The sequence below is a fragment of the Eurypyga helias genome, unplaced genomic scaffold (assembly GCF_000690775.1).
Source record: "Eurypyga helias isolate BGI_N326 unplaced genomic scaffold, ASM69077v1 scaffold31110, whole genome shotgun sequence".
In the NCBI taxonomy this organism is placed as follows: Eukaryota; Metazoa; Chordata; class Aves; order Eurypygiformes; family Eurypygidae; genus Eurypyga; species Eurypyga helias.
Window position 1 is genome coordinate 1,635 of NW_010224276.1, and position 24,999 is coordinate 26,633.

Here is a 24,999-nt window from a genome sequence, read left to right on the forward strand (position 1 = left end):
TCCATTTTCTTGCAAAAAAACTGACTGGTGATCTTAATTGGTGTTTCAGATTTGCTTTCATGTAGGTGGTATTTAACAACTATTTTCTAGCCACAGAAATGAACAAACAAAGAAAGGCTTTATTTAGTGTTCTGCTCTGTGCATGCATATATGCAGGTAGGGGAGAGTGAGAAGATAAAAGGACAAAACTTTGCACACTGTAAAACACAGTACATCAGTTTAGTGGACCAGGTGCAGCACCATCTGAACATAGTGGACTGTTCTGTCCTCTTAGGGGGTGTTAAATTTGTTTATATTGTAGTACTTGGTACGTTTTCAAATGATGCGATGGACTGATATGCATACGTTGTTTGAAAATCCAATCCACTTGCACTTTATTATGCTAAACACAATTTGCACATTTATTTCAAATAAAAGCTCATTTAAATGTTTAAAGCTCATTTAAAATGTTATTGTCTTCAAATAATTTGCAACGATGCTGTTTTTTCTTTAAGGTTTTGACAAAGGGAAGGAGGATGTGTCACAAAGTAAAGAGGATACACCACATTCTATGTCAAAAAGCAAGGTAAGGAAAGCAACCTCCTGATCTGCCTTTATAATGTCAGTGTGCAAAGGAGTTCTGCATTTTTCAATTAAATGCAAATGTATTTAACTTCTGTTGTAGATAATCTTGAAGATTACTCGTCAGATTCAGCAATAGGCAAAGATTAAAGGGAATTTCTTAATGTAGTTCTCAGGATGACATCACATGAAAATATACAGTTCAAATTAGTGAAAATGAAACGTGGAGTCTTCTCGCTGCCCCCTTGGGGTGGGATGTTGCCTTGCCAAATGTAACGATGGACGGAGGCCAACTCTTGCTATGGAACAGAACTTTAAACCCTTTTAAGCTGCCCGTGAAGATTCTCTTCACTGAGCTGTAGCAAATCTTCTTATAAGAATGTTAAACTGTAATTGGAAAAGAGGGAAAGACTGCATTTTGCAGAGGGGAGGGCTGGGTGTGGTTTGGTCACTGAACAAAGTAGCTAAGTTCACTTGTTTTTCTTATGTAGGCATGGCTACAGAATAGAGTTTAAAGGCTTTAAATTACTCAGCTGTGGGGGTTTCTGTTTTCTGCTAGGGTATCCACTGTTTTTTTAGAGGCAAATGTGGTAACAGACACTTACATAGATTGTCAGGGAGCAGCAGGCATGGGCTGCTTTACAGGGGAATGCGTGGACCTCTGCCTGAGCACAGCTAGCCCCCAAGAGAAATGGGGGGGTGCCTGCTTCTCCCCGCTTCCGCACACCGCTCTTTCCATTGTGCTCTGCTGCCAGGTTAGCACTGCAGCCTGTCAGAGCTGGTCCTGGGCACAGGCAGCTGCCCCCCTACACAACACAGGGGTTACACTCAAGGTCTTGACACGCATTTTTCAGTGGTATTTCCTGTGTCAGAGCCTTAAAGAGAAACGATAAAAAGGTATTGAAGGAAATCAAAGCGACCGATGATGATAGTAGCATTTATCTGCTTAAATGGTGTCATCAGCACTTCACTGGGGTGAGCGGGTTGGCTCCTGCAGCTGATGCTGCAGTTCTGTGGTGTGTAGCTCAGCATTTCAAACTGTTGGTGTCTTACGTGTGACTTGGCAGCACAAAACTTTGCATCTTTCAACTTCACTGCATCCTAGAGCCTCACTTGTCAGGGAAATCAAGGAATCGCACTTTACCATCCAGCTTGCTTCTGCTGATCAAAATACTTATGTTTGTCCAGAAACCTCTACATCATTTTTTACTTGGAAGTCAAGTTAATACTGTCTCTTTTAACTTGGATTTATTTCAGACTCTATTAATCATTTATCTTTGACGATCCAATTTGGTTTTTCCCCTCCTTATATATATTTTTCTTGGTTCTTGTCTTTCCAGGTTCTTAATTCTTTGTGTGCTTTGCTATTACTTTTGTTTGTGTCTTTGTACTATCAAAGATGAGAGCAATATTCCCACGTCTCCTAAGACGTGTTTTTCTTCATCCATGTTTTTGCAGTTACTGCATGTGGGGCTTGATAAGACTAGTAGTTAATTTATAGCCCACAGATAAACTTGGGTCTAAAAGAAGAGGGTAACAGTCTGTCACAGCTGTAGAGGTGAAGTAACAGCCCTTCTTTCTAAGTAAGGATGGAAAAGCAGTGATGAGACTTGCCCAGAAGGAGGTACTGAACGTACCTCATGGGGAGTTGCAGTAGCTTCTCCTGAAACGTTTTCTTCTTTTAAGTTCTGATCCTCCCACTTTGTGTGGATTTAACACTGAAAAAGTTACTATATTGAAAATACACAAATCACTGATCTGTCTCATAATCTGTTGGACAAGTAAATATGGACCTTTACTCAGTTTCATATTAGTGAGCTTTGAAACTGAGATACTGAGAAAATGAGGTTTTGTAACCTGTGATACTTACTGGTTTGGGGATTTTCTAGGCATGACCTTTAAATCTCATTAGCTTTCTGTTCGTGAGCAACTAGAATATTTATGAACATTTTGCTTAAGTTGCTCCATAATAGCTTGCATAACGAGTTCATTGCCTCTTCTTCTGTGACAGTGATAACCGTTTTTCCCTCTTCTGTTATTACATTTGAAGTACTGTATTTCCTTTAACTTCTGGACAGCGGAATTAAATTTCAAGTTGTATGCTTTCCTTAAGCTAGATTTTGAGTGTTAAGAACATATCTTTAGTACAAAACAAAGAGGTTTCCTTCATTTTTCCAAGAGGCATATGGAAGTTACAGAGCATTTACTTAGCATTTAAATGAATTTTGCCAGTTATTGCACATATCTTTTTGACACTAGCTGTCTAAGTAAACTCCTGTAAAGTCTTAGTTCTGAATTAAAGGTGTCAGAGTAGGATCAAAGTTAAATTGCTTTGTTGCCTTTGTAAATATTTAATTTTTATTTCTTTGGTTCAAGCAACTTGTGTGTTAAGAAAAGGAGTGCTCAACAGCACTGTTTTTATTATTACATTAAGTTTTCCCAAAACTTGTATACTTCTTCCTGTCTTTTTATAGTATTTCAAAATAGAAATGCAGTGAATAGACTGCATTGTAGTCTGAGGCTGAGCTTGAGACGCAGTTTTTGTACACTGACCTTGAAATTACACAGTTTAGAAGGTTACATTGGATTTTTTGTTGGGGTTTTTTTTGTTTGACTAGGCAGAAACTTTGGGTCCATCAGGCTTACATTTCAGTGCACAAAGAAATGCAACTCTTTAATTTATCTGAAGTTTATATATAGTGGACACTTACTCAGTGTTCTCTGACTGTCTAGTCTGTGATAGACTCCTTTTTTTTTTTTTCTTTGAGCTCTGTATCCCAAGGTGAATATTTAGTGGCTCTAGTTCCCTTTCAACTAGTAGGCAACAGATGCCAAGGAACAAACTTTGAACCTTGGAAGATGTGAGGAGAGGCAGGAGGGAGAAATCATGTGGTGCTGAGGCAGCATATTGCCCTGCCCCAAACAAGGACTTGGGTTTCATGAACAAGCCCGAGTCTCGTTCCCCTCTCTGTCACCACTGTTTGCTTCTTGAGGATGACTTGCAAAGTAATAAGGGTGTGAGACTGGGGAGGAAGGAGCAGAACAAGTGCCATTAGTGGGCAGCTGTACTCTGATTTATAGAGCGCTGAATCCAAGATTGAAGAGGCTGTATTTTCCTTCATGGGTCACGGGGTAAGTGCCTCTATAGGAATTTGTTCGGAGGAGCTGGCAAGTTATGAATGAAGACGTTGGGATGTGTGTTTTATGGGAACAACTTCTGTGTTTAAACATCAGGATTCTCCTAAACCCTCCTCTCTCTGCTAAAATAATGCCTATCTAGTCTAAACTGAAACGTATCAAGTTACAGGCTACACGGGCTAAATATTTATTGTATATAGTTCAGCTCCTGGAGGAGTCTGACTTGTTTCCCTTAAAACCCTTGCGAAAAAAGACTCCATAAACAGGTGGTGAACAGCTCATGTTGCAAGTTGTAGTTGGTTTGTTTTGCTTTGGTGTGTTTTGGATTTTTTTTTTTTTTGGTTATGTAGGAAAAACAGTAAAGAAGTGAGTGGTAATGGGAACATTACAAACATAACTGTGCACTTCAAACACTTTCTGAAATGCCTGAAACAGCAATGTATCCTTGTATCTATCATTGTCATTTACTTACTATGCATTTTGTGAATTTCAGTCTGAATCCAAGCTTTTCAATGGCTCTGAGAAGGACATCTCTTTATCTTCAAGCAAACTTACAAAAAAAGAATCTCTCAAGGTGAATTAATTTCCAGTTAACTCCTCATGGACTACAAAGGCATTCACATAGTTTTACAGAGTTCTCTAACGACAAAACAAAAATGCTAAGTAGTGACAAGACCTATGGAATATTTAAGTATTTCGATAAGTTGTGTTGTTCATTCTCTTCAAATCTTACTTTGTGGTTACTTGAGTATGGGTTTCTATATGCAGCCTTTAAGATGGCACAAGATTATAGGATAACTCCAGAAGATCATAGGATAATTCAGGTTGGCAGGGACCTCAGTACATCTACGTGCAATGAAATGACGAGATGAATTATCAAAGTTACAATTTGTATGTGGTACCTGTGGGTTGTCTACTGCCTTCTTCCCCCTGTGTTGTAGCAATACCAAACTCCACTGTTTGCAGATACCAAGTCAGGAGAAGCATAAAATTATTTGCCTCTAAAAGAGGGAAATACACTGCTGCAAATCTCTACTGGGGAGGGAAGGTAATTGGTGGGTAAAGAATGCTGATCAGGTAATGTTCCTGTAAAGCAGAATCTAGCTCAAATTTGGTTTTGTACTTTACAGGAGGAAAGGAAGTGGGGGAGGGGTTTGGGTTGGTTGGTTGGTTTTCCTCCTGTGATTCTAACAGAAGTTTTAAAGTCCTCAGTCTTAAAAGCAAATCACAGAAGAATCTGAAATTAGTTACATTGTAGCTGCTCTTGAAACAGACCATGAAATGTTTGTTTACACCTTGAAGTCAAAGGCTGTTTTAAAGCTACTTCTCTGTATCTGTATTGCTAATTGAATTTAGCAGGTTTTTCCTCAGCTTGTATTGATGGATGTCTTTTTGTGCTCTGATTACTGGCTTATGGCCATGGCATTGTAATTCTTTTTATTATTATTTACAGGTTCAAAAGAAAAATTACAGAGAAGAAAAGAAGAGAGCTACTAAAGAATTACTCAGCACAATCACAGACCCATCAGTTATTGTTATGGCTGACTGGCTCAAGGTCAGAATCCGAGTGTGAAACCCGAGTTGAAGATGTAGCAGCTGCTTGCTGCTTTCTGACCAAAATAGAAAACGCTCAATCTTTTACTCGCTGTTAATGTTTTTCTACAAGCACAGCAGACGCTAATTGCATCCCAGGGCCTTGTGCTCAAATCCTAGGGGAATAATAGGGGAACCTAGCTCCCACTTACTGCAGCCACCATAGTCACATGCATACTGTGTATGTAGACATTAACTTCAGATGAGTTGGCTTTACGATGCTATTTTGTCCTTTCTATTTTACACTTTGAATCGAAGCTCTGTTACATCTGTAACAATAGTGAAGAAGGTTCAGTCATGTTAGATATTTGAATACAGATTCTTTGTGTACCTCTGGTAATTTTCCTTTCCTCTCAAAAACTAATTGTCTTCTAATACCAGTACAAAAGATAAGGACTTAATATCTCAAAGGTAGCAGTCAGGGTCATCAACAGTCATGCAGTTTATATAGTTGTATACAGTTCCTTAAATTTGTACATATATTCCTTGGAAATTGTGCAAGAAAAAAGATCTGTTACCCATTTTCGTAGTTAGCTCCAAACAATAGCTTGTCTGGAAAAAGTTTTTCCAGTTTTTGCAAAAATCAATGTAACCGATATAAAACATTGCTCAGAGGTCAAGTTGTCATTCATTCCTACAGACACAGAAGTAATTAAAACCCAGAGTTGACAGAATAGGTGCAAGCAGTCTTAATCAGACATGCAAATTCAGGGTCTTGAAATGATTATCTATTTCACATATGTGTTGAAACTAACAGCTGTTATAAGAGATTTTATGTAAGAAATTCAAATATGTCGGAGTTATTTTGTGAATATCCTGTTTTTCTTGTCAGATGTCTGCCCTGTTTTCAGAGGAAAATAGAAGAGTGAGCATTGAAACTGTACTTTTGTATTGTCTCTAATAAACCTGGATAAGCTTATGATAGAGCTGATGAACTTTGCTTGAAATAAAAACTAATAAATAATTTCAATTTTAATTTTGCTAAGGTCGATGGTTTTGGTAGTGGCTTCACTGAGATGTAACTGTAACTATTTATCTTCTAGATTCGTGGTACCTTGAAAAGCTGGACCAAACTGTGGTGTGTACTGAAACCAGGAGTGTTGCTTGTTTACAAAACCCCCAAAAACGGCCAGTGGGTAGGAACAGTGCTCCTGAACGCTTGTGAACTCATTGAGAGGCCTTCTAAAAAAGATGGCTTTTGTTTCAAACTTTTTCATCCGTTGGAGCAGTCCATATGGGCTATAAAGGTTAGTGGTAGCATATATGGCTCTTAATGGAGGACTGGCATTAGCCAGCTATGAGTAAAGGCAACCTTAATGAAAAGCAGAACTGCATTTTCTGTTGCAGTGGTTTGTTTATTCTGAATATAAGCCTTCAGCTTCTAGTCCTCTTCATCACAAAAAGTATTTGATTTTTGCTGCTCTGTATACTTAAACAGCTTCAGAGATGGTGTGCAGAGGGATGCCACTGAAGAGGTTAATACCATCACTGGCAGTCATGTAAGCGGAGGGCATGGGTGCATAACGTTGTGTTTTGCATCAGTCAGATCTGAGAAATCAAGGAGGAAGTGATCTGCCAAACTGAAAGAGTTGAGATGTATTATAAACCTTGCTTGGCTTCCTACCCTATATTCGTGTAATAAAATGTTAACCTAGTTCAATTTACTTGTAAGAGTAGAAATTCAAATTACTTCCTTGTGCAATAATAGCTTCTATTGCAACTTGGTAGCCGATTATGTTCCTTTTTGGCTACAATTTTAGGAAGATAAATGTTTTCCTTCAGTTCTGATATCTGTTTTTGTCATACATGGCATAATATTGTGAGCAGCTCTTATCTGTAAGTGTTGAAAAGCACAGTGTGTTCTGCACAGCAAAGGTTTATTTCAATTTCTCATAAGAATCTTTAGTGTTTGCTGTTACTCATTGTTTATAGTCTAGTAAACAAACTATTGTAGTCCTTGTTTTGTGGTTGCATATGGAGAAGGGGTGCGGAAGCATGGCACAAGTTAAAATATTTACCTCCTGAAATGACATCTTGCATAGTTGAAATTACTGTACAATATTGAGACCCTTGTCATAATAAATTAATTATACCCTCTGCAACATACATCTTAAGATTGCTGCTAATGCTGAGATAGGATCCTCTGAATCCTAAATTGATACAGATGTACTGCCATATCTGTAGAATATGTTGCATTGATTTTGTCTTCTTTATCTCAGACTGGGAAGTCAGTCAGCGTGTGTAATACCTGGTGTTCGTTTGCGGTCTTTCTGAATTGCTGTCATTATCGGTGTTACCAAAATTTACCAAACTTCGATAAAACCTTTTGTAGCTGCTTTTTAATAATTTTACTTTAATATTGCTTAGGAGGACTTTTCAGTGATTAGTGGTGATCTCACGTTTGCAGAACACAAACTTCATATCCTTTTCAAAGCTGTAGGGCTTGGTATTAATGTGCTTTGTTTATGGTCATGTATACGCACATTGCAAAGTGGTGGCCTGTCTGCAGAAGATCACAAATCAGTCTTATATTTCTTTATTGCTTGGCAATGAGAAATGGATTTGTTTGTTTTTTTAACTAGATATTTAGAATTTAGAGGACATGCCCCACCAGATTTTTACTTTTTTAAGGTAGGTCAAATTTTGAACCTGAACAAGTTGATATTGTCCATTCTAAATGTGCTGAGAGCTGGAGTGGCGTTTGTTCATTTTGGTATGGCTATTTGCAGTTGAGAATTACTGGATTTAAGTAGATGGAAGGCCTTGAAGTTTGAAACCTTTTTTCTGCCTTGTTTACCTAGTCAATTATAATGTCCTAGTTACAGATGTATTATCCTGAGGCAAACTCTCGTAAACATAATAGGAATTGAATGATTTGCAGAGTAGACTTACCAGAACAAGCATGAAGTCTAAGGCAAAATGAGCCCTGTTTGCAGTCAGTGCAGGAAGATGACATGGCAAGAAACATTTACACAGGTGTAAGTGCTGCAGGAGATTTTCTCCTCTGAATGCACTTCCCAGAGTGTATCTTTCTGGCAGACTGCAAATTCTTTTCTGCAGTAGTTTGTGGCCAGTCACTACCTGCTCCCTTAAGCCTGTTGCTGTGGTTTTTGATGTTCCTCCTGCACTCTGAGGTAGCTGATGCACTGTGCCTTGTTCTGTCTTCCTCATGTGCCTGGTCCTGATGCCATTTCAGTTTTTTAAAATTAATAACTAGAAAAGTTACTGCAATTCTTTTCTTTCATAAGTAAATTTAGTCAAGTGTGACTGCTTATTAGTTTTTATTGCTTTCTCTGAATGTTCATCGCATTTGAGTTTTATTGGCATGAATATTCTCTAGGAGGTAAACTTCAAAGGTTTTTTTTTAGTCTAGTGGAATTTTTAACTTGTTCATTAGCTTGTGTTGGAGTAGTTGTGCTATCATTCTGTCAGGAACAGAGACAGTTCAAATAGTCTCCTAAGAAATGGAAGCTAATGTCTCTTTTGTACAGAACAGTAGTGGTGATATCAAAGAAAAATGTCTAATGCTTTTGAAAGAGTAATCAGTCAGAGGAAATCAAGGTCCACAAGCAGTTATTCCAAAATAAGTCAACCTCCTTAAATGTTCACTGCAAATTATTCATTGGGTTTTAATCAAAGTATTGTCAAAGCACCTAGGGGAGTATAGCTTTCTTGCATTAAAAAAAAAAAAAAACCAAACCAAAAAACCCCCAAAAAACCCAAAACTACAACCACTAGAATACCAAAACCACACTTTGTCGCTAAATTATGGTTTTACAGAGTATGTAGTGTACCCTGCATGCCCACAGTGTAGCCCTAAAGGGGGATCTCACACACTAAGGGCAGACCCCTGCTTCTGTCCTGTGGCCTCAGAGTTTCAAGGACTTGTGATGGCTGAGGCCTTGCCCGGCTCTAGTGCACCCACCATGCTATGGGTCCCCTCAGTGCAGCACCCCAGCACCTCTTCCTCTCCTGCCTAGTGCTGCGTGGGCTGTAGCGCCCTCCCCTCGCCAGGTGCCCAGTGAGAGCAAGACCTCTTCCCTGCCTGCCTGCCCTCATGCATGGGGTTGTCCTTCCTGGTTCTCCTTACCCACTACCTCCTAATCCCTGTGTTGCTGCAAAGCTTTCCGTAGGCACCTTTCCACTTGCTCAGAGGGGGACTGAGGTTTGGAATCTTTTTTTTTTGAATGCCCAAGCTGCTGTTACTCCATGCTGACTCTCTGGAAGATTCTGAACATCATTTACACCAGCACTAGCTTGCCTGTATTGGTATTTAAGTGCCACCAAGACGCCTCGTTACCTGCCTCTCGCCCTCAGAAACGTTCTGGCTGTTTCATTTGCTTGCTTCTAAAATATCTGCCTTTATCTGCTTTTGCTCAAAACTGCTGGCTTTCTAATTCCCTCTTCTAAGCCTTGTACTGGCTTTTCATTAGGCTTCTGTGGGGGAAATCAGTCAAGACCAAAGTATGTTAACTCATCAGTTAGGTAGGCTTAACCCAGCTTTCAACAATAGCTTCAAGTATGTTTAATGCAGCCCTCTTTGCCTACCCGTTGTCTTAAATTTACCATAGGTAAACTATTTTTGAAGGGGCTTTAAAATGGTTGTTTAGCATTTTATTCCAAAATGAGAACCTTGACAGAAATGGTAGGGTCTTTTGGATTTGTTGTTTTCTTTTAATTTGGGTTGTGAAGAACTTCATAGTGAAAATTAAACTTTGGCATTTGACATCCTCTCTGTGTCTGTCGGTTGAACATAATGTCATGGTGTCCTGCTGATACCCTTTATAGAGAGAGACATAAGCATCTAAACGTCTTTTATGGACCTGGGCATCATCTTGGGTATTTTGTTATTTAAACGCCTAAGGCATTAAAATTAGGCACCTACATGTTTTGTGGAATTGACTACTGGATAGATAGAGAGGTTGAAAGGGAAGGAGGCAGGGAGAAAGGATGGGTGGATTTCTGTGGTAATACATAGTGTTTGGGTGGGAGGAGTTAATTTTCTTTTATTTAAATATCGATTGGCTCAAGACCAGCCAAAATCATGCAGTTCTGGAGCATAGGATGCTGCCAAGACACCAAATATGTTGTCATGTAAAATAAGCATGAAGTGGATCACTCAAGAAGGCTTCCCATTCTGTGCAAGGGTTTGGCTTGCCCGCACGTGTCTCTGCTATGAACTGTAGCATCCTTGTAGGAACTGAGAGGAACCATTGCTCCCATCAAGAACGAACAGGACTGGAGGGGCAAGAGCCAGTTGCTGTACATATGTGGGGTCTTCTACTAGGCAGCATTTGTTTTGAATCAACTCTTTTAAACCACCCCACGGACAAGTCTTCTGCTTGCTTTCAACCTTATATCTGCAGCTGAAAGACTGAGCTGAAGAGGAATAGCTTGTCCCTTGTGATCTCTCTACACCCAGGAATCCCTGGACAGTGAGGGTGACTTCCCGGTGGCATTCCTTTTGATGCTTTTGTCATCTTGCTATAACTAGCATCAGCAGAGCATTTCCAAGTTAATGTGCCAAGTCTGCTTTACAAAAAAAACCCCAAACCACCAAAAGCTATTTGAATCCCAAAGACCATTCTTTTTACAGTGGGGTTGAATTGGGAGCTATACTTAAAGTCTTTGAAGAAAAAATCCAGTAAAAGAGGGCTGTCCATCTTTCCATTCATGTCTTCATTAGATGTTGCTGAGTGACAGTAAATAGCCCTGCAGTGTGTCAGCTTGTTACTACATTGAATGATAAACTCTAAAACTGAATTAAAATATCTGATGCTGTTCCTTGTTTTGTGTATTTCAAGGGTCCCAAAGGTGAAGCAGTTGGTTCCATAACGCAGCCATTGCCCAGCAGTTACTTGATCATCCGAGCTGCTTCAGAATCAGATGGTAAGTAAATATTTCGGTGTTTTTCTGCAGTGACAGCAGTTAGTTACTAGAAAGAGGTGGTTTCAGTTGTGTTGCCGTGTCTGTTACATCACTGTGATTGCAGCTTAATCATTCTTAAGCTTCTCCTTTAACTTAGTGCGTTCAGTTGTGTTGGCACTAGTAGTTTTTAATAGTTGCTAAAGTAAAATTTTGACCTGCAGAAACTGTCTTTGAACTCCTTGCAGTTGCCTTGCATTGGCTGGGTAGAGGAGGGGGGAGGGTTATTTCAGATTTGACTATATTAATGTATGTCTAAATACTCAAGCTGGTGCCTTTCTAAAGTGCTGATGTGGACACACTTTCTTTCTAATGAAAGCATTTGTATACTATGAAGTGCAGCCATTGCACAAAATTCTAGTAGCAAAAACTCTCAAAATACAGTTTTGGAACACCCTTCATCACGGGGACGGAGGCGATCAGCATCAGTGCAGCTATCTTCAGAGTTTATTATGTGGAAACAAAATTTAAGGCTGTTGTGTAACCTTTTAAGCAGCTGCTTTCCTTGTACTGGTTAATTAAGCATACCCCTGCAGATGTTAAAAATAGGACTCTATTTGCCTTCTGTATTGAAAAATGGATTAGTACATGGAAATGAAGAAATAAGGAGTGTGAAAGAACACACAAATTTGGTTACTTAAAAAAAAATCTGCTATTTTATATTGAAATGGCATTTATATGCTGTCGTTATTCTATTACATGAGCAAATTTTGCCAATTGATGCAGTTACTTGGTCATCAGAACTAGAGTGTAGCAACTATGTAGGAATTCAATAGTCAGGGCCCAGGTGGAGCCATACTTGCATTAAGGAAGAAATGCTGAAGTACGCTCTAACAGAATCATGCTTTACCTTACGTGTCCTACCCTGAAGCATCCCTTGTGTCAGAGCTGCGTAGTTGTGAACGTCCCCAACAGGTTATAAACTCCAGTGCATGTAACATGGAACAGCTCTGAAGTGTGTCTTCAAAGGCCACGTAAGCAGACCTGAAGGGGCTGTGAAATTAGGAAATGGAAGTTGTATAGTTCAGTTAAATCCTTCATTTTTAGTCTAATAACAAATCTGTCTTTAGGCAGGTGTTGGATGGATGCTTTGGAGCTGGCACTGAAATGTTCAAGTCTGCTTAAACGTACAATGATTAGAGAAGGTAAAGACCACGATTTGAACTCTTCAGCAGACAGTACCCATGTCTCCCTCTATGGTCTGCTTCGCGCTAACAACTTGCACGGTGGAGAAAACTTACCGTAAGTGGATTAATTACTAAACCTGATTGTCCTTTTAGCAGGACCTTGCAGTGATAACTTCTCCACAGGGAGAATCCTTTTCTAATGTTCATTTCAGTTCTTTTTGTTCCTGAATTCTCTTTATATGTCTTATCTGCACCATGGTTTTATATTGTATGTGGGTAAAATGAAAAAAAATCTTTTTTCAAGCAAAGCAGATACAGAGGAAAGTTTGGCCCAAGGAACTCAAAGTTGAGTACTACGTCAGTACATTTAAGTACTCAGTTAAACTGTTGAAGTTTCAATTTTTTGTACCTTGAAGTTGGTCTCTCATTACCTTCACCTGAAAATATGAAGTTTAGTACATGTGACAGAAGTTGGTATATGTGAATATACGTGGACGTTCTTTGGTTAAAGACATGAATAACCCTCTCATTACCTAAATGGCTTCAGCATGTCTCAGCTTTGAATCATGAGATGGATGAATAATAGTTTAGTCACCCTATTATAATTTAAACTTTTGTGTATTTAATGTGATCTGGTATCACGTGGTATCTAATATCTGAATGCCCTTGAGTAATAACTCCCTGTTTATTTCAATAAATACTTTCAGCCCGATTTTTGGGAGCATAAGCTTTTGTGGAAATACATTATTAACAAGCATGGTGAGTGAATGGTGTTTTCAAGCACTTTGATTGTGGTACCCAAGTGCATTAGTAATATGAAAGATTTAGTCCTTTATTTGAAATAAGTGGGTCTGAAGCTTGAACTATGCACAGTTCCTCTTAGTAATCTTCCACAAATTCAATGTACTTTCAGGTGGACATAAATTCATTTCAAATAACCCTTCCCACCATGAAGATGTAGCTGCCCACCTGTCTTTTCTGGGTGGGCAGGGATTTTGTACTGCTGTTAAGAACATTCTTTTGTGTTTAACACAAGATCTGGACTAGGAGAAGTGCAGTTCTTTCTGGCACATGTAGTCTGAGAAAAGCACAGAGAAGGCAAATTATTGCCCCCAGCCCAGATTCAAGGCCCTGTCCAGATAACCAGGAAGGCTCAGCTACAGTTTTGCTCCTTCTGTTGTGTCGTCAAAACAATGAAATTACTGTGTACAATTCAGCTGGAGATCTGCACTGATGAATAGCAGTTTAATATCAGCAGCTGGCCCAGATTACAATCACAGCAATTAGCTACAACTGTTAAGTCTAATTAAGACCAATGGTTTAATTAACTAGATCTTTGGATATAGCACTGTGCTTAACTATCTAAGTGACAAAACCTTTAGGCCTAGTTTTAATGGGGTTGACAGGAGAGGGAGAAGAAAGGTGAAAGCAATTCTAGCTTCAACTGATAGCTAGCTTTAAGTATGTTAATAGCAAGAGGAAGTCCAAGGAAAACACTGGACCAATACTTGTTGAAGATGATCACCTGCAAAATAGGGAAAAAGCAGAGTCATTCAATGCTTTCTTTTTTCCTCAGTCTTTAGTAATACTGGTAGATGTTGGGCTGCCTGATCCTCTGAGCTGGAGGACCACGAGTGTGGGAACTGACTTCTCATTTGTGGAAAATGAAATTCCAAGAGACCAGGTGTATCAGCTGAATGTTCATGAGTCTATGGGGCCTGATGGGATTCATCCCCGAGTACTGAAGGAGCTAGTGGGTGTTCTGGCAGGACCCCTCTTGGTCATCTGCCAAAGGTCTTGGGAGTCTGGGGAGGTCCCCACTGACTGGAAGCTAGCCAACATTCTTCCCATTTACAAGAAGGACATGAGGGAAGACCCAGGAAACTCCAGACCTGTTAGTCTAACCTCGGTACGTGGAAAAATTATGGAGATGATCATACTGAGTGCTACTGAGAGACATTTAAAGAAGAACGCAATCATCAGGCATGGTCAGCATGGGTTCACAAAGTCCTGTTTAAATAATTTGATATCCTTCTGTGATAAGGTCACCTGCCTACTGGGTGGGGGAACGGGACTGGAAGGGTGTAGATGTATTTTTTTTCTGGATTTTAGTAAGGCTTTTGATACTGTCCCTCAGCATCCATCTGGACAAGTTGTCCAGCTGTGAGCTGAGCAGGTACACAGTGTGCTGGCTGAAGACCAGGGCTCAAAGGGGTGTAGTGAGTGGGGCTACACCTGGCTGGTGTACACCTGTCACCAGTGGTGTTCCTCAGGGTGCAGTCCTAGGACTGGTCTTGTTCAATATATCTGTCAAGGACCTGGGTGTAGGAGAGAGTTGAATGAACCATTAGCAAGTTTGCTGATGATACCAAACAGGAGGTTCTGTTGACTCTCTTGACAAAATGCCTTACAGAGGGATCTAGATAGATTGGAGCATTGGGCAGTTGTCAGTGGCATGAAATTTAATCAGAACAGAGGAGGGCAACAAAGCTGGTGAAAGTGCTGGAAGGAATGCTCTATGAGCAGTGGCTAAGTACTTTGGGCTTGTCTAGTTTGGAGAAAAGGAGACTGAGGGGTGAGCTCATTGCTCTGTACAGCTTCCCGAGGAGGGGACGTGGAGAAGGAGTTGCTGATCTCTTGTCCCTGGGATCGAGAGGTTCAAAGCTGTGCCAGGGGAGGTTTAGACTTGACATGAGGAAGCATTTCTTTACCAAGAGGGTGGTGAAACACTGGAACAGGCTTCCTGGAGAGGTGGTCAATGCCCCAAGCCTGGCAGTGTTTAAGGGGCATTTGGACAATGCCCCTAATAATGTGCCTTAACTTGGTCAGCCCTGAGGTGGTCAGGCAGTTGGACTAGAAGGCTGTTATAAGTCTCTTCCAATGGAACTACTCTGAACTCGGTGCATCTGACAGTTCAGTCAGAAGAGTATGTCCTACGTGCTTCCAGCGAAGCTAGTTTGACATTGCTGCCAGATCAAGCATGATATTGACAATTTTAGTGTGTATTTTATTAAGATCCTGGTTTGGAAACACCAAATTGTTGTGTGAAGTTGAAGATTTATTTAGCCTTTATTTTTTTGTAGGTTAAATGACAGTGAAATTGAAAGGCATCATTTTAAAGATCAAGATATGTACTCTGACAAATCTGATAAGGAAAATGACCATGACCACGAGGAATCTGATAATGATGGGTTGGGGAAAAGCGAAGAAAGCGATAGCGACACATCAGAGCGACAGGACGATTCTTACATCGATCCAGAACCAATCGATATCAAGGAAACTACTTACTTGGAACAGAGCCATGAAGAACTTGGGGAGGTAAAAGTGCTGTCGATGTAGTGAGCGAGCAGCTTCTTCAAACAGAAAATGGATATTTTAGGGGTCAGACTGTGCTTGAAAGCTGACTTGCAGGATTGACTTTCATATTTTCAGCAATAATGGGGGAGGAGGAATTTGTTCACCCATATTCTGCTCTGCTTTGCCACTCTTGGGCAGAGTCACCTTGTCTGAGGTTTTGACAGAGATAAGACGATTATCTGGAATATTGCTCAGGCAGAAGGTGCTCAGTTTGAAAGGGCCACCTGCAGCAGAAGTTGACCATGTCTACCAGTCCTTTTGTTGTTATTTTTATTTGTTTTTTGTTAACTTCTGTTTTTTTCTCCAAGTAAAAATCTTCAAATTGAAGATTTTAGTGCCAGCTGACAGCTTTGCTCTTCTGCAAGAGAAGAGTTAAGCAGCCACAGGGCCTGCGGAATTCAGTGGAAGGCTTGCTGTGTTTCTGCTGTCACCTTGCATTCTGCTATGGTGCCCCCGAGCTGCCATTCCACTTCTGCAGGTTTGCTTAGTACCTACCCAGGCAAATACGATAGGATTTGTATGTTTTACTTGCTACAAAGATACCAAAAAACCGAACAACATTTTAGATGAGTTTTTTCCCCTTTCTTCTCAAGTGCTAACCATGAGATTTCTTTTCATACATATGGGCCATACCTTGTGCTTTACTGCTGTCTAGTATTGCTTTTAGAAGAAACAGTAATTCAGGAAAAGCTGAGGAGTTAATGCTGACAATAAATTCTTGAGTATGTGTTTTAGAACTCCTCTGGAAAGAGGGATGCTTTTCCTACCACCTTTGCTTTTGATTTCAGAACCTGTAAGTGTGGCTGCTGATTTTGCTCACTTACCCACAAGTAGTGGTTTTCTTTAAGGTTGTTGACTGGTCAAGGCAGTGAAAAGCATAAATGTGGCAGCTTCCATCATGGGGAAAAGTTGGTAGAATGAACAGCCCTTTGCTGTCAAAGTCCCGCACACGAGAACACAGGGTCAGGTACTCAGTGCCTAGGAAAGGACTAAGGGAGGATTTCTGAACAACATTCTACCTCAAATTTTTCTGGTTTAGGACTGATAAAAACAAATACAGTTTCTAATGCTGAATAGTGTACCTGTCATACTTCATTAAAGATCTATCGTAAATGTGTTTAGAGAAACTTGATTTTTCTCCCATAGGTGCTTCAGGTTTTTGGAGTCCTACATTTCAACTATACATTTTCCATTCTCATTGCATCCTTAGAATGTGTTGACCTGTCTTCTGGAGGATTATTTTCTTTCTCTGTTCTGTAAGCAGTCTTTTTGTTCATCCTAGGCAGGGGAGGCTGCTCAGACAGAAGTAGTGTCAGAAGAAAACAAAAGTCTGATCTGGACGCTGCTGAAGCAAGTCCGGCCAGGAATGGACTTGTCCAAGGTTGTACTGCCTACGTTTATCTTGGAACCTCGTTCTTTCCTGGACAAGCTGTCTGATTACTACTACCATGCAGACTTTCTGTCTGAGTGAGTCAATCCTATCTCTGGTCTTCGTTCTTTGCATTTTTTTAAACCAAAATAGGGTAACAGTGTATACTGAAACATTTGATCCGGTCTACTTAAATGACATCATAGACTGCTTTGAGTTTGAATGTTTGTCTGACAATGTATCGGTCATCAGATATCCTTGTTTTCTGAAAGCTAACTGCCAGAAAGCTCTCCTGTTTTAGCTTTTGGAGATTGATTAGAAAACTTCTCAAATTAGTTGGTTTGTGGTTTTGTGGGGTTTTTTTTCCTCTGGGAGGCATGTTGTATAAAATGGTAAAACAGTACCAGTTAACCTTTTAATATAGTGTTAAGTTCCATTCATATTTATAGTTGCCTGCTTAAATGTAGCTAAGAAATTAAAGACTGTAAATTGAAATACTACTCAACAGTAAGTTCTGTACGTTGAGTAGGCCGGTTCTCTGGAGTAGTACCTTTTATAAATGGAAGAACTTCAGTGGGGGTGGAACAGGATTTACTGTTACGAAGAACACATTCAGTTATGGAAATACCTTTTCTGATTTTTGTTTGATTTCCATTTTCAGACAATTATTTGAAAACTCTGATGCATTCAGACTGCAACTTTTGCAGTACTGCAGGTCATAAAACCTTTGCTGTAGTCAACTCCTAGACACAGGATATATCACAACAATTGATAGGGTGTTGTAACTGTAACAGTATTGATATTTGAGCTGTATTCTCTTTGTTTCACAGAGCTGCTCTTGAGGAGAATGCTTACAACCGCATGAAAAAAGTAGTGAAGTGGTATTTGTCAGGATTCTACAAAAAGCCAAAGGTATCCTTCGCATATTATCTTGTCATTGCTTTAGCCATTGTGTCTAGTTTGAGGGTTTGGGGATCTGTTGGAGTAAGTTTTTGGTTTTAAATTATTGTTACGTGTTTTTTTAAAAGCCAGGTGATGTTTTCATTGTTTACGCAGATACACTGTGCACCTTTCTGATCCCTAGCCATGCTTAAAGTAGACTACATTCAATTGTTTGGGGGTTTTTCCCTTGAAGTAGAAGTTGAACTAAACATTTTGTGATAAAGTTGAGCCAATTCTACGTTTGCTGTTCTTCAGTGATAACGTGCTGCACTTGGAGGAGTAATATTTCTACTACTTCATGTAGCTTTACACTAAATATACTTTCTAGTCATGTTGGTGGGAAACAGTATTGAGAGAAGGAAGTGCTTACTGCCTAACTTCAGACAAAAGGTCTGTAGTAATTCTCGTACAGAAATCCTTATATTCTTTTTGTCCTTACGTTGTAGCCTGGAAGACTTTAGCAGATATATCTATGCCCATTTCCTTAGAATGAAGAGCAGCGTATCTGAGCATAATAATCAAATGATGTGATCACCTACAGTGTCCTTCAGCACATATGATTTTTGGGGTGTGTGTCTTGTCTTCAGTGACAGACTGGTGAAGTATTTTGTAAGTCCTGTCCCTACATTGTGTGGTTACTCTCTGTTCTGTTTCTGTTTAGGGACTAAAAAAGCCATACAATCCTATACTTGGTGAGACTTTCCGCTGCATGTGGATCCATCCAAAAACGAATAGCAAGACTTTTTACATTGCGGAACAGGTAGCTGCAACAACCAGCACCAATATTTTGGGGGGGGCGGCGGGAGGGAAGGTGTTTTTGTGCTAGACACATGACGTGGCGTTTTCAGAAAATGCATAAAAAGTGTTTAAATGTATGAATAGTAACCTAAAAGCTCTTCCAATGAGCTTAAGTTTTTACAGAAACCTCTTTTAGTGTGTCTTCCTGGAGAACCAGAGAAAAGTGTTTCCACCATTTCTGTTTCTTCTTCCTCCAGTAAAAAAGTCAGGTGCTAATTTTCTTAACTCTTGAAATCCAGTAAGAATGTTTGCTTGATTGTTATCTTTAAAGACTACAGTCACATTTCACAGGTATTAACTGTACTTGTTATATGCAGCCTGAATTTTGCATTCTGTCATTATTCCCTCAAGGTTTACACTATGTTCCATGTTCTTTTTTTTTAAATGTGTGTTATTTTTCAACAGGTATCCCATCATCCTCCAATATCTGCCTTCTATGTTAGCAACCGCAAGGATGGTTTTTGCCTTAGTGGTAGCATTCTGGCCAAATCCAAATTCTATGGTAAATAATGTTTTTGGTTTTTTTTTTTTTTGATTGTACCTTTATTGAGGAGTGTAAAATCAGTTATCAGTTTTATGGATGAAAGAAGGCTGTTAGATTCAGGTTTGATCACTGTATTATCCTTTCCTTACAAAGCTTTTGTTACTGGTCTTGGAAATTTTAATTTCTTTTGTTTGAAGTATTTTAATTTTTAATTGGAGGTGTGTATTGTTGCGGCTTCACTAGACAAGGGTAGACTGCAATGTTAAACATACTCATGTTCTTCATTTTATTGCTCAGTTATTAGGAAATGTTGACTGTTGTCTGGCAAGGTGAGAACTGTGATTTTTCTGTCTTTGAATTTCAGGGAATTCGTTATCTGCCATACTAGATGGAGAAGGACGGCTAACATTCCTAAATAGGGGAGAAGATTATGTGATGACAATGCCATATGCTCATTGTAAAGGTAGTGGGGGTTTTTCATTCTCTAGATGGCCATGTTATGAGAACAGAAATTTATTATTCTAAATAGTATACGGTGGTGGATTCAAGCTTGTCATCTGAGAAGAGTATTCTGAACATTGACAATATTGGTGGCTCTAGGCTTACACATATTTTCTTAGGAGAAAAATACATCTGTATTTTAAGCGATTTTTTTTTTTGGTCACAAGAATATTTTTTTATAAGTGGTAAGAGCATATATGTAGTTGTCTGTCATTACATGACAGTAATTTACTGTTTAAGTTGCTTTTTTTAAGGAACAGTTTGGGGCTTTTCCAGTATTTTCCTCTTGTGAACATAAAAAGCAATGTACTGTCTACACTTGATGGTGTGATATAAGTGTAAATCATGATCATTTGTCTTTAGTTTCCTTATGAGAAACCAGTCAGCAGTTGTAAAGCTTTCTGGAAGGTTGGTAGTAGTGCAAAATCACAGAATGGTTAGGGTTGGAAGGGACCTCACAGACCATCCAGTTCCAACCCCCCTGCCATGGGCAGGGACACCTTCCACTAGACCAGGTTGCTCCAAGCCTTATCCAGCCTGGCCTTGAACACTTCCAGGGATGGGGCATCCACAGCTTCTCGGGGCAACCTGTTCCAGTGCCTCACCACCCTCTCTGTGAAGAACATCTTCCTGATATCTAATCTAATCCTCCCCACTTTCAATTTAAACCCATTACCCCTTGTCCTGTCAGTACAGGCCCTTGTGAAAAGTCCCCCCCAGCTTCCTTGTTGGCCCCTTCAGGTACTGGAAGGCTGCAATAAGGTCTCCAGAGCCTTCTTTTCTCCAGGCTGAACAAGCCCAACTCTCTCAGCCTGTCCCCAGAGCAGAGCTGTTCCAGCCCACTGATCCTCAAAATACATTGCAGAGTTGCTGATTTTTAAACTGTTACATATTCAAATATATCTACCCAGCTATTTTCTTCCAGAATTCCCTTTCAGAAGTCTTACAGTCAGCAACAATAATATTTTCTTCATTTGAGATGTATTAAAACTAATTGGCAGAATTACATCATTTGACATTAGATTGGTAGGCTCTTGTCCTTCCATTACTCATAGATGTTTTTAATATTCTATTGGATTTTTTTGAATATACATACATATATATATATATAAAATATAATACTTAACTGTTAAAAAGCACATAAAATATGTGCATACATCCAAGTCAAACAGGAAGAAGGAGAACTCGTGTGAGTAATAAAGCTGGTGGAGAGGGAGAAAGGTGGTAGAAGAATATGCAGGGAAGGAGAGTGTGCTTGGTGAAAAAAACATATTTGCACGTGCATCCTCTGTATGTACAGTATGTTCAGTGTTTCAAATGCTGGATTGCAGGGGGAAAGACAGTAATCGTGGGAAAGAAAGCGTGCTTAGCATTGTCAACTTCGTACTTCCAGCAGTCTTTAGAGAGGTGATCGGTGTTGTCTTGTATTGGTTGTCCCTGGTTGTCTTCACCTGTGGCCTGACTGTGCATACTGCTTCTGTTCAAGTGAAGTTTTTCCCGTCTTAACCTCAACATGTTCCCTCCTCCAATCATCTCCTGTAAGACTAAATACCACCCTTGCTAGACCCAGCAGCATATGCTGCCGAGAATGGTTCTTAATAAGCCGTTTTCCCTGCTTATCTGAAATTCACTTAGATCTTTTTCTGTTTGTGTTATCTTATTTGGCAGAAAGATTGAGCTTATCATTAGGAAAGGTCATTTTAAAAGATTTTCTCTTCTGGCCAGATGTATTTACTCTAGAAATTGTGCCCAAAGAGCTTGGGTTTTTTGTCTTGTTCAGTTACAAACATTCATTGTAGCTGGTTTTTTCTCTCGCAGGAATTCTTTATGGCACAATGACCTTAGAGCTTGGGGGAACAGTCAACATCACCTGTGAGAAAACTGGCTACAGTGCAACGATTGAATTCAAACTCAAGGTTAGTAAAGGCTCTAAGTGGGCACAAAAGAAGAATGAGCATAATAATTAAAAAAAAAAATCATTAGGTCACTCCTTAGGTATGATCTGGTTTAATATGGAATTATCTTTTTGGAAACTGAGGAATTGTAATTTTAAGTGCTATGTATCCAGCTTTGTGTACCTAGCAATAGTGGTTTTTTTAATTTTCATTTTTTAAAAAGGGAATTAAATTGTCATCTCTTTTCCTAATGTATTCTTCTGGGTCCAGAGGTTTTGGCTGGAACTTAGAGTGCTGTCTTCACCTCTGGTGATAAGAGATGCAAACATATTGCTAGTTTTATCAATCTTAAGACCAGCTCTAGTGGGGAAAACGCAGGAGTGTGTCTTATCTCCAGCAGTGGCAACAGCGTGTGTCTAGGAAAGTGTACCCACAGGGGAAGTGTTCAGTGGTCTGATCGGTGGCTCAGATACTTCGTGTACTGTTGTTAATATACCTTGGTGACTTTTAATTCTCTCAGAGTGTTCAGGGACTTGTTAAACTCCTGGAAAGCCCTTGGAGGAGAGCTCAGACCCAAGTTCTCCTCTTCCATCCTGGGTAAAATTTAAGATGCTCATGACACCTCAAGTAAAGATGATGCAAAAGCTTTGGCTAACATTTAGATCAGCCTATTGCCCAGTGCTAAGCAACAGTCTATAGGGGCTATTTTTGGCACCTCGCCACTCACAGAAGCTAAACACAGGTTTCTAAACTACTTATAGATGGCTTGCACTCCTGAAAAATACAGATTTAAAGCCAAACAAGTAGTTGTTAAGGAGAAGTGTGCACATGGAGAGGGAAACTGTATTCAGTTGGAATTGCAGGGGAAACATAGAAGTTAGGAGGCTGTGTTAATTAATATTTTGCCTTGTCAGCCCATGGGATACATGCGCAGACTATGAAAAAGGCTGAAGAAAATCCCTGGCAATCTTTTTTTGTTGTTGCCTCTGCAAGAGTTGATCTCTAGTAACAAATGGTCCTGGCAAAGTGGTGAAACTAGCGTATCAAATTACTGTTTCTTCCCAGATATCATTGTGTTGCTGTTTTCTGCAGCATTTTCCATTTTCTTTCCACGTTTCTTAGACAATGCTTTTGCTCAGCAAAACTTTTAAGAAAATGCAGCAGGAGAGAACAACTTCTGTGTTCTTCTTTAAACTCGTTTTGGCGATTAAATATGCAGAAGTTGCAACATTAAAAGCCATCAGGGCTTACATCACATTTCATAAATGCCCTTTCTTCCTTAGAACTGAACATAAATGCAAAAATGATTTGCTATTAAAATAAACATGAAAGCATTTCTTTTTGTTTTGCAGCCTTTTTTGGGTAACAACGACAGTGTTAACCAAATATCAGGGAAAATTAAGCTTGGCAAAGAAGTGCTGGCTATTTTGGAGGGTCACTGGGTAAGTAGTGAGTGATGGTATTTTATAAATTCTGGCTGATAGGTGAGACAGGTGAAAATAGCACTTAGCTACAAAAAAAGACTCAAGTTTAAAAAGAAGTTAAGTACCACTTCTATAGAAAGTATCTCTTTATAGTTAGTTCTCAAAAAAGTATAGATTCAACATAATGTTATTTTTAACTGTTAAAAGGTGTAAAAGTTGTGTACACTTGAGTAGTTCATGAAGAAAATACCTTTCGGCTTGCGAACCATTTCTAGTATAGGTATTAATACTATGAAGAATTGTTATGGCACCAGCATCAAGCGTTTAAACTTGTTTTGGTCCTGGTGGGATGACACTGGCAACACTGTTTTTTGGCTGTGGTAATGGTTCCATTGCACCCCTGTTCCAGGATAGAACTAGCACAGAATGTGGGAACTGAATTTTAAAGTTAGCATATCTAATTATTCTTAACTACAAGATCCAAAAGAAAATAAATTCTGGTTACAAAACAAGTTGCTTATTCCTCCCTTTTGTGTTTTCTTGGCACTTTTTGAGATTACAATTAAGGTGACTGAATGATATATGTTACAGGACAGTGAAGTTACTATTAGTGACAAGAAGACAGATGTTTCAGAGACATTCTGGAACCCGACTTCTGATATCAAGCAGCATAGATTACCTAGATACACAGTGAAGTTTGAAGAGCAAGATGACTTTGAGTCAGAGAAGTAAGTTCGCTTTAGACCCACGTGTAATTATTTTGACAAAATACAACTCATCACTTTCTCCAAACTATGAACAAATTTTATGGTTTGAACATTGAACAAATTAGGAACAAAATACGTTGTCTTTCCTTCCCTTGTTTGCTGATACTGACCTGTAAAACAGGAAGCCAACACCGTTAAGTACAAGGTCGTTATTTACAAACCTTACCATCATGGTGATTCTTGATGGAAATGTAGGCAAAGCATACTGCAACACAGTAATAATCAGTTAGAGTTGATGCCTTTACTTAGCCTATAATTAAGGAAATATTTGCAATTATTTCTGTAAACCAGATTGTAACACTCTGTATTGCTTGTTTGCCAGGCTTTGGCAACAAGTGACAAGAGCAATAAATAACAAAGACCAAACAGAAGCTACTCAAGAGAAATACGTTCTGGAAGAAGCTCAGAGAAGGAGTGCCAAAGAGCGGAAGCTGAAGGGTGAAGAGTGGACATGCAAGCTGTTTGATCAGGATTCAGTCACGGGAGAATGGCACTACAAATACGCCGAGTGAGTCCTGGAGTGCTTGTGGCAAAAACTGTGCTGAATGCCTGGCAGCGTTGCTGAGCCGCTTGCTGTGGTTTCGGGAGCAACACCACTCGGATATATAGCTGAGTTCAAACACATGAAATGCACAATGCTACTTGATATTCATGTGTTTTAATTAAAATGCATGATTTTTAGGCTAAACTTGGTAGGCCTTTCACCAGAGGGGGTGTTAATAAGTCATGTTGAAAAGGCGGCGGTGGGTAATGCAGAAAACAGTGTTTCATGTAACCACTGCAGTGGGCTTTTTATTTTTTATCTTTATAGTTAGGTGCCTCGACAGACTCGTGCTGTGTTCGAGAGTTTCTTGGGCACGACACTTTTTCCCCCCCAGACTGACCAGAGCAGCTACACAGATTTTCCCAGACTGGAAAGTATGGCACATAGGGGCATACTAACTGGAAATCAGAAAAGCCTGTGCTTAATTGAACTGAGCTACTTAATTTGTTGTATGTGAGAATACCTCTGAGGGCGAGAGGTGTACAGCGGTGGGTAATGCTGGGACCAGGTAGCTCAGCTGTCAAATACACCCTGTGCACGCGAGTGTCTGCGAACCTCTGTGTGGTGATCGGGG

General features: G+C 39.7%; 1 protein-coding gene across 1 annotated transcript; it reads left to right on the forward strand.

The window, feature by feature from the left end:
- Positions 1-494: 494 nt before the first annotated feature.
- OSBPL8 (oxysterol binding protein-like 8) lies at positions 495-24,393 on the forward strand (the record flags this gene model as incomplete). The annotated part of the gene is made up of 16 exons (XM_010161117.1): positions 495-565; positions 4,193-4,273; positions 5,153-5,254; positions 6,336-6,539; positions 11,097-11,181; positions 12,288-12,459; positions 15,428-15,662; positions 16,984-17,168; positions 17,901-17,982; positions 18,674-18,772; positions 19,216-19,312; positions 19,659-19,757; positions 21,614-21,711; positions 23,043-23,132; positions 23,706-23,842; positions 24,204-24,393. Coding segments are annotated over 16 exons (2,027 nt in total), but the record flags the coding sequence as incomplete, so codon positions are not given.
- Between the last annotated feature and the right edge of the window lie 606 nt (positions 24,394-24,999).